The sequence below is a fragment of the Argiope bruennichi genome, chromosome X2 (genome assembly GCF_947563725.1).
Source record: "Argiope bruennichi chromosome X2, qqArgBrue1.1, whole genome shotgun sequence".
NCBI lineage: Eukaryota > Metazoa > Arthropoda > Arachnida > Araneae > Araneidae > Argiope > Argiope bruennichi.
Genome location: NC_079163.1, coordinates 89,489,239 through 89,502,775, shown reverse-complemented (window position 1 = coordinate 89,502,775; position 13,537 = coordinate 89,489,239). Strand labels below are relative to the sequence as shown.

The following is a 13,537-nucleotide window of genomic DNA, read 5'->3' as shown; positions in this document are numbered from 1 at the left end:
GTAATTTAAAATCACCTAAGGGCTTTTTTTTATATGCTACCTGTAAAATTTACAAGGAATTTCACAAGAAGCAAATGATGTCTTACAAGATGAATAGTAATTTATACCAGAGGCATACAAATTTTTCACCCCCCCCCAAGTTCTATATAGTGATATGAATATGCAATTTTGTTTTCATGAGGCCCGTTAGGATTGACAAGCAAATGCATCATAATTTATAAAAATAGAGCTGTTTGAAAAGAAATTTTAATCTTTTTTTAAATTCGTTTATTAATTTATTTAATTCAATTCGATATATTAATTAATAGAAATGTATAGCTAATTACTTTTTAAAAAATATTAAAACTGGGAAAGGTTTAATAATTTAGCAAGTTTCATAATCTATGAAGATACATCTGAATAAATCTTATATATTGTAAAATACAAAGCATTTCAAATTCTTAAATTAAAAAGTTATTGAAAGAAATGGGGAATGAATTCTGCAGATTACTTTCACAATATGCGATATATTAATGTTCGAATCGCATCATAAGATTAGTTCAAGTTATTTCAGGAAGTTAAGTATATAACTAATTACTATAATACCAGCAATTTTAGCATTGTTTAAAATCGGGATTTTGATATTGTGATATATATATAATGAAATATGCAACTGAAATTAATTAATTATTTTTAATTTATAAAATTAACTGCTACACGCAGGCAAAATACCATTTAAACGCGATTTCAGAGCAATAAATGAAATGAACTTTATCACATCTCTGTTCACAAAAACAAACAGGACAAGAGCATCACATTTCCATTCTTGCAGAAAATAAATGGCTTCATAAGAAATTCAAGTAAAATCCCCGATATATAAGGATTTCGTCCTTTAAATAATGAACTGCTAATCAATTTACTTACACGAATATACAAAACATCCATAATGCAAAAATCCATTCCAATATCCAATTTGGATTTCTGTCGAATAACAGTCACCGATTTCCCTTCATGAAGGAAAAATCCTCTGGGTTGAATTAGATTAGCTTGGTTTGTAGGTTCCAAAAAGATAGTATGTTGAAATTCTGACAGAAAAAAAAATTTCAGTTGATTTATATTAATCAAAAATATTTTTATAGGCTTGCAAAATAATTCTTTATTTGAGAATATATCATTTGTATATGGAAAAAAAAATATTAGATAATTAAATTTCAATAACTTTGATGAGCATGAGATAAGAGAGATGGCATGCAATTTTTATTTATTCTAAGTTTGGTTTGTATTATATAAGCTTGGCTTAAACTAAACTATTTTTATCCATGATAAACATATTTCCATATCAGAAAAGAGGGACGAGAATTGATGCTGTTTGAAACTAAACAAATAATCAGTATTTTGAGATTCATTCTTTGAAAACGATTTATTACTTGGAACCATTTCATCTACATGAAATGAAATCTTAAATAAAAACATATTCTATGAATAATGATTTTTTTTTTCTCCTAAGGGCCGATTTTAGTAGCTTGTCAAGCTTTAACACACAGGCTTGAAGGACAAATATTCGATAAGGAATAAACTAATGAATATGCATTATTCCTTGAAGTATGGAGAGCAATACTTTCTAGAGGATGACGGGAAAATATTTAAAATTCGACTTCATCTAGTTGAAAGTTGATTGTCATCCAATTAAAAATGGCAAATAATTTAGAAGTGATAATCCCTCTCATTGTTACTGAAAAAAAATTTGACGCGAACTTTGTCTCTTTACTAAATTAATCACTCCGAATAAGCACCCTAATGATAATGTTACTATTCCAATTCCTTTGGGTTTATATTCATAATGGTTATATTATATATATATAAAAATCTAAAGTTATGCTGGCAACATATTTATGTAATTTTTTTGCAAATCCATATTAAATAAAATTTGCATCTCAGGACATTCCAGCATCGGTAAGCAGTGGCACAACAAAGGTTAAGCAATGGCCAAGGTAAAATTTTGATTTTGCTTAGTCGTCATTAGTGACTTAGCAAATAAAAAGATCATGATGGAGTATAGTATTTTTTCATTTAGCATATTAAGCTTTAAAATATACCATAAACATAATAAAGTTTTATCCTGCCAGGCATAACCTAAGATGCATTAGTGCATTTATCTTCTAATGCCCCAAGCATCTGTATTCTTTCAGTATCCCCTACTATACCACTGCCGGTTATTTTTCATTTGAAACAGGTAAGGAACTACACATGAAATTTGCTATTTCCAAAATACATTTTATATGAAATCATTTATGTAAAATAAGAAATTTATTTGTATTAGTAAATTGGTAATACTACACGGACACAATTTATTTGTCAACAAAAAAGTTAGCAATAGTCCTACCTAAATGCAAGGGCACATGCTTCCCAGCATACCACAAACATGCTGTCACATTCACACATGGAACATCTTGACCTTGGTAATTACAGTTTGTCACATTTGTATTAATTTGTTTTGGTGAAAAGGTAATTTTTGCCGCTAGCTGAATCACAGGATGAGTTCTGTAAATATGCGATTTTAAGAATAAATATAATTAAATAGCATGCATATTTGTTATAAAAAGTACGTCCATTACCATAATTCCTTCAAAACAAAAAGAGGTTTTTCACGTACCTGAATAGCACAGCATTCGATGAAGCATATGCTCCAACTAGAACATCTATAAAAGAAAAAATATATCATCGTTCCAATAAAGGAAGCTATATTGAAATGCATTATATAACATTTTGATGCTATAAAAGTAATCAAAAAAAATAATTACAATACAGGCTGAAACTATAATTTTAAATCTGCTTGAGTTGCTTAACAATATTAAATAAAAAAATTATACGTAAAATTTTTATTCTGAAATCTTTTGATATTATTTCTTCATATTTTGAAGCACATTTCAAATGAAGAAATTTTAATATCTTTCTCTTATTAATTTTTTTTATCGAAAGCATTTATTTCACTATTCAATAGATATAAGACATTTTTAATCAGCAAAATGGATTATTATCATTACGGAATATCGAATAAATCAGAATATTGGAAAGAATTGTTCTATAGAAAATATAAAAAGTATACTTAACCCTTCACTTAAATTTACCTGGATATTGATTGCTATCAATGTCAAAGCCTCTAGAAATATGGATTCCAAAACCAGACAAGCCAGAATTTATATCAGCAGCTGCAATCCTCTGAAAATTATATATTAATACTTCAATGGAATGGTTTTTGAAAAACTGATTAAGAATTCCAAGTTGACATTTATAACCATTTGAATGATGCAATGAGAAGTTTATAATTTTGAAGTAACTAAATGAGCAAAATGCACAAAAATGCATTTCAGGGCAATTTTACAAAAATTTGCACTGGTACTTTAGGATTGGAAACAAATGCAAAGTGCAAATTAATGTCTTGCTCTTAAAAATAAATCTATATACTACTCATACTATCTTTGTCTTTTTTTTTTTTTTTTTTTTTTAAGTTAAAAATATAATGTTTGCAAAACAGATAATTTTTTTCATGTCAAGTGTTTAATTCTTAGGTAAAGTTCCAGTGAAAATAATTTAATACTTCACCATTAGTAAATATATTAAATTATAATTTTACTATCAACTTCTTATTAATCAGTTTATAAATGATCTTACTATTATCATTGCAAGCAAGGAGTGACAAGGGAAATTTATTTATGACTAAAAGAGAGTTGAGAGGAAACAATGTTCATAGGAATAGAAATATCATTTAATCTTGTGTGAAAACTTTGGATTCCCCTCCACAAAAATGTAACATTATGCAATATAATATTCCTATCATTGAAAATTTAAAAGCAATTATCCACCTATGTCACAGTAATTGTTAAATTTGGATTAAAATAATAGATTATATTTTACTTTTCATTTTTGTACTTATAACTATCGTATTACAATTGTAATACTTAAAAAAGAGCACCTATATATATATATGTAATAGGGTATAAAATAATAAATTTGCATACTTGGACATATTGAACATTCATTCCAGAGCGAGATCCATGATAAATGTATACAACACCATTTCCATCTTCATAAGGTGCACCAATGGCTACATCTGTATCGAATAAACAGAAGAATTTTAACTATATAAATATTTTTTATTGACTAAAATGCTATTGTAAAATTCCTAATTTTAAAAGTAACAGATGTTATTTGGCGATAAATTTTGATTTTTTTTTTTTTCCCCAAAACGAGAAATATATAGATTTACCGTTCATTGTATCTTCATTAAGATTAAGAAAAAGGGAACAGACAGTGTAACAAAACATGGCATTTATCGATATGAAATACATTTGACATTATACTAATAGTGCAATTTCAACAGAATAACATTAATTTCATTCATTAAACAATGCACGGAATATGAATTGGTTTAGTTCAGTATTACTGTTGCTTAAAAAGGTTGGATATCATACTAGAAAGATTGAGTGTATCTTTTATTTATATTTATAGTAAAGGAATAAATTATATCGAAAAAGAAAAACCTATTGAAAAGAGCCATACCATTGAAACCATCTTGATTTAAATCTCCAAGATTTGCAAGAGCAGTGCCAAAACGAGAATTGAATCTGTTTTTGCCATATAACTCAGCGAATTCTTGTAGACCCTGAAATGGATGAAAACCAGTTCTTACCTAAACTGTATCTGTATATTAAATATAGATCACACACGCAGACAATTAACATTATTTTAGAAGCTGGATTTCCATTATTAAAATCAATTATCACGGTTTATAACATTTAGAAAACTTTGTAGATTATTCTTATACATCTAAAAAAAGTGTGTCTCAATAAAATACACCAAAATCCTGGAAGTTAGCAAATAACATTAAGATGTACATATAATATTTGTCAAAAATATTAAATAATACTAACCATTCCATTACTTATGTATACATAAACCTTTCCTTCATCAACTCCAGAGTCTGAAGAATATAAAGGCGCTCCAACAAGCAAATCTGTGTACTCATCTCCATTTAAATTCACTCCAAGAACACTCGCTCCAAAATATTCACCTAACTGAAAACATTAAAAAAGAATCAGATATTAGTTATTGCTCAGTTAGAAATCAGTTATTTCAAATTCTAAAACCCTTTCCAAAAAAATTTTTACATGGTGGACAAAATAATATAAATTCCAATGATCCGACATCAATTAAAAAGTACAAGATCAGGCTTTTATCTTGTGATTGTATATACTGTGTTTGGATTTCAACAACATGCATAATGCAAGATAAAATTTATATCCATTTCACCTGTAATGTTTTCTTTTAATGAAGAATGTTTAATATTGCAATCTATCAATTTGCCATTAAAAATAGTTCTTAAAAATTCAGTTATGATGATGTGGTCAAACAATACTTTTTTTCCAAAATCTGTTTAGCTACTTTCAAGGTACAATAGTCAGTCTAAAACTAATAGGTTAAAACATACTTCAGATGATTATTAACTTTATTGGATTATGCAAGTTGAGTCATTAAACCCTGAAATACATGTTATTTCTTTAGAATTGAATCAGTGAAGATCACTTGGAACATCAGCAAAATGATTGTATAATAGAAACTAACTAGTAAAATGGATCTTGACTGATTATAGTATTATATCACCTACTCTAATAGCATCTTATCTAGCAATAACAGAGTTTCAGTATAAAGAAATTGTAAGTGATTTAAAGCAAATTAATAAAAAATATAAAAAATTTAATGCTTTCTGAATATTTAAATACAAAGTTTGCAAGAGCTGGAGACTTGACACTGTCAACTAATTGCAAAAAAACTATTTGGATATTCAAATTAATTTGAAAAAAGATGAAAAAATCATTGGGATACTTTTTAGAAATTTAAAAAAACTTTATTTTAATTTGGATATTATTGACCACAAGACCCACTTAGATCAAATGAAAGCACAAAATTAAATTACCTGAAAACACTGCAAACAAACAATGTATGAATATCTCCTTAACTTAAAAGTTCTTAAGCAGTTGCCTACTTTGATTAATAACCAGGCCCTGTTTACTTTGCTTTGTGTAAGATATTATGGCAGAATCATTTATTTCAGGAAGGACAAATTTCATTTTAAATAAATGTTTGATTAATTTTTGAAATAAACGATGTTGTGGAAATATAACATTTATAAATTAAGTTGGTTATTTCTATCTGATACCTTTATCATGAAAGGCTTAAATAAACCAAATAAAGCATCTCTTTAAAAATTAGAGTAAAACGCTGAATGGATCCTTACCTGCAAATTATTCTTTAAAATTTGAAATAAGCGTTGCCGAATATTTATTTATAATTTGAAGGCAACTGATATCATGCATGCCACATTATGAGCTGCAAGAAGGAATTTACAACCATTTTCAAATCTCATTATTTTGCCCATCACAAGTCTGAATCTAAAATACAGCAGGAAAGGAATCTTCAAAGCAATAATTATATAAATATTTCACCTGACTTCCTTCCTTCTTCTGCGTAACGATCAATTTTTTCTCCCCGCTTTGCACAGCTTCATATATGTAGACCTAATATAAATAAAAGATTATATTGTTATATTTTGCCACATATACTCATGAAAACATTTCAGATGCAGAAACTTTCGTTTATTTTAATATGTCAAATCTTAATATTTCATAAAAGTTATATAAATTTACATTTATGAATAAAACATAAATTGAAATATTTCCGAGAAAAATGAAGGACATTTCCCATGCTTTAGTTAAGACAATCAAGATTACAAAATTTACTGACAACCTGAAAACAATAGATTTACAGCATCGCTCAGAATATTCAGTGGGACAGTAAGGTTAAAAGGCATCCAGGCCAAAGTATAATTTTTCTCCTAATAGTTACCAGCGATTTAGTAAACACAGATGCCGCCCCTATGCATTTCTTTTTTAAGAAAACACGATAAATGCATTTGTTGGGATGAAGCGAGCGGACTATTTTTCTCGCGTAGGAATATCTGTGTGACTACGTTTCTGGCGCTTCGTTCCGGCACCATTCCTCCCGCGAACAAGATGCTGTGTGCGTAATTGTCAATACCTGTGTTCTTTTCGTTTTCTATGTCCAATAAATGTGCTGTCTTCAAAAACCATGCTGAGATTATTGAAAAGTAACAACAAATTGGTAGCAGTCCGTGGTTCTGGTTCGTGGTAAATGTTTCGTTTAAATTTCTAAGTGAACTGTGTGACTGAAACGAAACTGTTAAAAACGAAATTTCCAGCATGGATAAATTAAATGTCCCTGAGCTGAATGGAACTAATTATTTCATTTGGGCATTGAAAATACAGGCAGCGCTGAGTTTGAAAAGATTGGACTCTGTTATATCCGCTGTGAAACCAGATAATCTAAGTGAAAAAGATGCAACAGAATGGAACCAGAAAAATTCTGACGCCGTTGCTTACATTAAGTTATCATTGTCAGATGTACAGGCCCTACAGTTCGCAGCAGAGGAAAATGCAAAAATTCTTTAGGACTGGATGTCGCACCTAGGGAGCTCGTTTATTATACCGTGCGCGGACTAAAAGGAAAATTCTCTAAAGTGCAAGAAATTCTCAAAACCCAACGTGACAAGTCAATGCACGAAATATTAGAAATTTTACGTGAAGAAGAAAATACCTGTTATTCGCCGACGAGTACTCGCGCTGAAGTAATCAGTGCGGAAGTATTTTATTCTAGAAAAAACAAAAGTTCTGGTGTAAGGCTCTGTTGCATCTGCAGACGCCCAAATCATATCGCCAAGGACTGTTTTTACAGGAATAAAAATGCTAGTAGAAGTGCTCCATGTAATGAAAATAATCAAAGGAGAAATGCACAACATCGTGCCAATCAATCAACAAAACGACGAAGTGTTAGCGATGTGTTTACTACTTCTCATCAAGAAGAAAGCCTAAGTGATAAAATATGGTTGCTGGACAGTGGAGCTTCTTGTCATATGGCCAAAGACAGTATGTGGTTTGAAAAAATAATCCCTGAAACAAGGGATATTTATTTAGCTGGTAAAGACTCTAAAATTTTGTGTGAGGGAATTGGAACAGTTAAAACAAAAACTGTAAGTAATAATCCTAGAAATTTAACAATTACTAATATTAGCTATGTTCCTGAACTAAGATATAATTTATTGTCAGTAACTTGTTTGATGGATAAGGGTTGTAAAATTAAATCGAATAATAATTGTATGTTGATTTTTGATAAAGATAATAATTTAGTTACTAAAGCATTTAAAAATAACAATAGATTAGAATTATATTTGGAACCATTGTATAATTCAGAGTGTTATTTTTCTAAACAATCCACTAGTAATTATGAGATTTGGCATTACAAATTATGTCATTTAAATCCTAAGTATATGCTTAAAATGAAAGATTATATTGATATTAATGATATAAATGATTTTAGATGTGAAACTTGTGACATAAGTAAGATAACCAAAAAAACTCATCCTAATATTGATGTAAATCAAAGTTCTGAAATTCTTGAATTGATTCATGCTGATCTGTGTGGTCCTATTAAACCTGAATCATTAGGTGGCGCAAAATATTTCATGATATTGGTGGATGATTTTTCTGGCATGTATTTTACTTATTTCTTAAAAAATAAAAATGAAGTGTTTAATATATTTTCGCAATTTAAAGCCAAATATGAAAATTTAACCGATAAAAGAATCAAAAAATTAAGAACTGACAATGGCTTAGAATTTGTAAATGAACAACTTGACACTTATCTTGCTAATTCAGGAATATTTCATGAAAAAACTATTCCATGCAATAGTGAAAGTAACGGTAAAGCTGAAAGGGCGAACCGCATTCTTTTAGAAAGGGCTAGATCTTTGTTATATGAAAGTGAGCTTCCATTAAAATTTTGGGCTGAAGCCATTAATTGTAGCACCCAAGTGTCTAATGTAACCCCACGTAAAGGAAAAGAAAAAATACCCCTTGAAATTTGGACAGGTAGAAAACCGAAATTAAATTATCTTAAAAAATTCGGCTGTGTGGCTTATTTTCACGTTCCGAAAGTAATGAGAAATAAATTTGAAGTTCCAGGGAAACGTGGTATAATGCTAGGATACGCTAGAGAAAGAAAGGGTTATCGCATTTATGACATCAAAAGCCGAAAAATAATAGAAGAGAGATCAGTTAAATTCAATGAATCTTTAAAAGGTAGTACGTATTTGGGGAAAACGAAAGCAGAAACTTGGGATATTAATTCACTGCTTGAAACTTCTCCAGCGGCATACGAGATAAATCAAAAAACAAAAAGTGAAATATCTAATTTCGAAATTCCTGATGAATCGGCAGAGGATGAGAATAGTGATTCATCAATTCTATACCATAGTAGAACTTCGCGTCAGACAGACGCCGCTATAGGGGATGGAAACGAAACACCAGATGTTGAATCAATTAGTAATAATATCGTAAATCAGATTCCAGTCAGACGTTCGGAAAGGCTCAAATCTAAACAAATGTCAGCTAATGTAGTTTATAACCTTCCGAATACATACTTAGAGGCAAAAAATAGTGCTGATTGGAAGAACTGGGAAAGAGCAATGAAAAATGAATTGGATTCGTTAAATGAACATGAAGTTTGGGAAATAGTAAATAAGCCTGCAAAAACAAAATTAATAAAAAGTAAATGGGTATATTCTTTAAAACAAGATAACTCTGGTGAAACAAAATATAAAGCGAGACTTGTAGCAGCAGGATTTAATCAAATAAAAAATAAAGATTTTTCCGAGTCTTATTCACCCGTTGTGAACATCGAATCTTTCAGAATGTTAATAGCACTTGCATGTAAATTAAATTTATTTTTTAAGTTCTTTGATGTTAAAACTGCATATTTATATAGTGATATTGAAGAAACTGTTTATATGTTACCTCCACCTGTTTATGAAAAATTAATTGGAGATGACAAAAAGTTTGTAAATTGCAAAAGAGTATCTATGGCTTACCACAATCTGGTAGAAACTGGTATATGACTATAAAAGGTGAATTAGAAAAATTAGGATTGATGCAACTGGCCTCTGACAATTGTGTATTCATTAAAACTGTTGGTAAAAATATTTTTATATTATGTATGTATGTAGATGATTTAGCAATTTTTTCTAATAATGATGAAATGTATCAAGATATTGTAAATAGCATCAAAAGCATATTTGAATTACAAGAGAACAAAACCGGTAAATTTTTAGGTATAGAAATTGTAAAACATGAAAATGGTATTAGTCTGTGTCAATTTGAATATATTGAATCCTTATTGGTTAAACATAATCTAAAAAAATGTAAAAGTGTTAAAACTCCAATTGTAAAAGGAGAAGATAAGAGTTTCCCTTCCACAAATAAACTGGTTGACATCACGATGTATCAAGAATTAATTGGTGAACTTTTATATTTAGCTAATAGAACGCGGCCTGATTTATCATTTGTAAAAACATAATTCTCACAATTTAATCATAAACCAAAAAAAAGGCACTATAATTTAGCTAAAAGAGTACTAAGATATTTAATGGGTTCAAAAGATAAAAAAATTGTTTCATGATAGTAAGTTTGGTTTTCTTAATGCAAGTTCTGATGCTAGTTGGGGGAATGCAGAAAATGGCAAATCCTTTTCTGTTGGTGTAATTAAATTAGGTAATTCATTAATTTCATGGAAATGTCATTAACAAAAAAGTGTCAGTCTGTCAACATGTGAAGCTGAGTTATTTGCTATTTCTGAAATATGTAAAGACATTATTTGGACTGTAAACTTATTAACTGAGTTAAACTGTAAACAAATTGTAAATAATGCTGTAACCTTAAATTCAGATAGTCAAGCAGTAATTCAGTGGATTAAGTGCACCAGGTCTTCAAATAAATCAAGACATATGAATTTACGTTTTCATTTTGTGAAAGATTTGTTGAAAGATAATGTAATTAAATTAGAATATGTTCAAACAGAATGTTTAATTGCAGATTTTCTTACAAAAGCTGTTAGTGATGAAAAGCTGAAGTATTCTGTGAAAAATATTTCGTTAATTTCTTAATTTTTGTATGTACATATAATTTTTTGTATTGTTGTGTGTATTTAATTTTTATGTGTATTATAAATGCAAGAAAAATGTCACTAGCAGGAGGGGTGTGTTGGGATGAAGCGAGCGGACTATTTTTCTCGCGTAAGAATATCTGTGTGACTACGTTTCTGGCGCTTCGTTCCGGCACCATTCCTCCCGCGAACAAGATGCTGTGTGCGTAATTGTCAATACCTGTGTTCTTTTCGTTTTCTATGTCAAATAAATGTGCTGTCTTCAAAAACCATGCTGAGATTATTGAAAAGTAACAACAGCATTAATAATTTATCCCGATGACGTCCAATAAAATTTGTGCCCAAGGCATTAATACTCCCTTGACCCGCAGTCGCAAGCCTCTGGGAGTATTTCACATTTCACAAAAAATGTTTATCTTCAGTATGCTCTACGTATATTACCACTGCACTGAACGAGCAGGTTGGCAAATTCAGATAGGCCAAAATAACTTTCATTAAACTCGAAAATTGAGATTTTTTTTTTTACATATTGTTCATTACAAACATTTAGAAAACAAAGAAACTGAATGTGCATCACAGCATAAATGAAGTATATAGCAATTATATTTACACCAGAGACGTTTTCCTGCTTTTGTTCTATATGCGAGATCAAGAAATGCTGAAATCCAAAAAGCTTTCAGAAAACTAATAAAATCAGTGACTTACAACGCTTTTATTTTTTATAGATAACTAGGTTAAAGAAATTGCTTTCATGTGGAACAATATCTCCGTATTTCGCTAAATATGGGATAAAATTCTGTTTTCGAATTCGGTTTAACTCAAAATCTGGGTTCCAAAATCAATTACTGGATCTAAAAAGTAGACGTTTCTTGTGCTTTTTAAGTCTTTGTAACTTTAAACTAAAAATTAACAAGTACATTTGTATAAGTCAAAGACATGTAATACTTACACGACCATGAAAACCTCCATCTCTAGGAGCGCCAACAGCCACATAATCAAGATTGTCATAGAATTTTCCCGAAGTTATTGAGTAACCTAAAAAGAATTTAATTTTATTTGAATAAAGATAATCAACAATTCCAAAATTTCATATTCTTTATATATTTGTATGTTCGTTATATTATTGGCTTTCAATATAAATTAGCAGTGGTGTCCGACTTTCTTAAATCTACTAAGGCAGTAGAGTTTTTAATATACATTATATGCACAATATTATCCATATTTAAAATATCCATTTTATATTTAAATTTAACGAAATTAAATTAATAAAGCTTTCACAGATGCTTCAATCATTTCGCACTGTAATTTTTTTTTTCTCCACGAACAAACACATGCTCCACATGAGCTCCGAAGAATCATGTGATCAGTGAGAACATGAATTCAAAAGAACCAAGGTGGCAAAGAAGCACAAATCACATGTTTATTTTAAAACTAGCTTCTTTTTTCTCGCCCGAAGGATAAGTAAGAAACTCAAATACTGAATGGCAGAATGATTCACTACGAGACTCATTCCTCTGCACTGATATTCCCAACTCCCTGCATGTCCTTTTACATAAAATGGGAGGAGGACTTCATTCATAGCAAAAAATGATTTTGAAATCATGTATCAAAGTTTACAAGATAAAACAAAATGTAACACTATGTCGCGATAGCACACAGTTAACTATAAAAAAAAAATGATATACTAAGTAAAATATACCAGCAGGCTCTAAGGAAGAATCTTCAAAAAGAAATCAATTGGGTGAATATTACTATATAAATTAAAATAAAACTATTCGTATAAATTACTTTTAAATACAACCGATAGTTTCTATTTTGACATAATATAAATATTATAAAATGAGTAAGTTAGCTTTTCACCCATTAATGAAACTTTTAAAGCACGAATTTAAAACCTGAAATGTTTAACATACAAGAGTTTAAATTTATCATATGTTTTTGCTATATGACAATTGATGGCTTTTAGAAAAAATTATATAATTTGATGACATTAGAATAAGCTTTAATGATGAATCCATCAGATTTAAAATCCTTACCAATGTAAGACTCGGGTGACACATTATGGTCTGTAGGAGGTGAAGGAACTGCAGGACGTGCATAATTTTGAAATTCTCTATCAGGATCCAAAGCATAACTGACTACCGTACCTGAAATACAATATTTTCCACGTTAGTCTTTTGACACAAATGAACTGTTAGAAAGATGAAATACAGATTTTAATACATTTCGTTAATTATATAAAAATTGAAAACAATTTATTATAATTTTAGATCATGTCATTAAAATCTTGATTAACAGAACCTTACCTGTCCAATCATAGTAGCCTGGAGCACCAAGAAGCAAGTATTTTCCATCCTGAAAAGTTTAAATCATTAAGAGAGATGAATATCCAGATTTCCAATTCAATCAATAATCAATCACAGCAAGAAAATAAACTGGAAGGGAGGGGGAATACTTTGCCATATGACTTTTTTTCTTCCGAAGCCTT

The 13,537-nt window shown here is 29.6% G+C and overlaps 1 protein-coding gene across 2 annotated transcripts in view; it reads right to left on the bottom strand.

The window, feature by feature from the left end:
• Positions 1–13,537, bottom strand: part of LOC129961045 (integrin alpha-9-like) — a 75,781-nt gene that overhangs the window by 11,436 nt on the left and 50,808 nt on the right. For both annotated transcript variants that reach the window (XM_056074842.1, XM_056074843.1), the window contains exons 6-16: positions 13,356–13,404; positions 13,086–13,196; positions 11,999–12,084; positions 6,483–6,554; positions 4,911–5,054; positions 4,540–4,642; positions 3,999–4,090; positions 3,108–3,198; positions 2,633–2,678; positions 2,363–2,520; positions 904–1,064 (exon numbers count right to left, since the gene is read on the bottom strand). In XM_056074842.1, the coding sequence (XP_055930817.1) occupies positions 904–1,064; positions 2,363–2,520; positions 2,633–2,678; positions 3,108–3,198; positions 3,999–4,090; positions 4,540–4,642; positions 4,911–5,054; positions 6,483–6,554; positions 11,999–12,084; positions 13,086–13,196; positions 13,356–13,404 (1,113 nt within the window). The remainder of the gene's footprint in view (positions 1–903; positions 1,065–2,362; positions 2,521–2,632; positions 2,679–3,107; positions 3,199–3,998; positions 4,091–4,539; positions 4,643–4,910; positions 5,055–6,482; positions 6,555–11,998; positions 12,085–13,085; positions 13,197–13,355; positions 13,405–13,537) is intronic.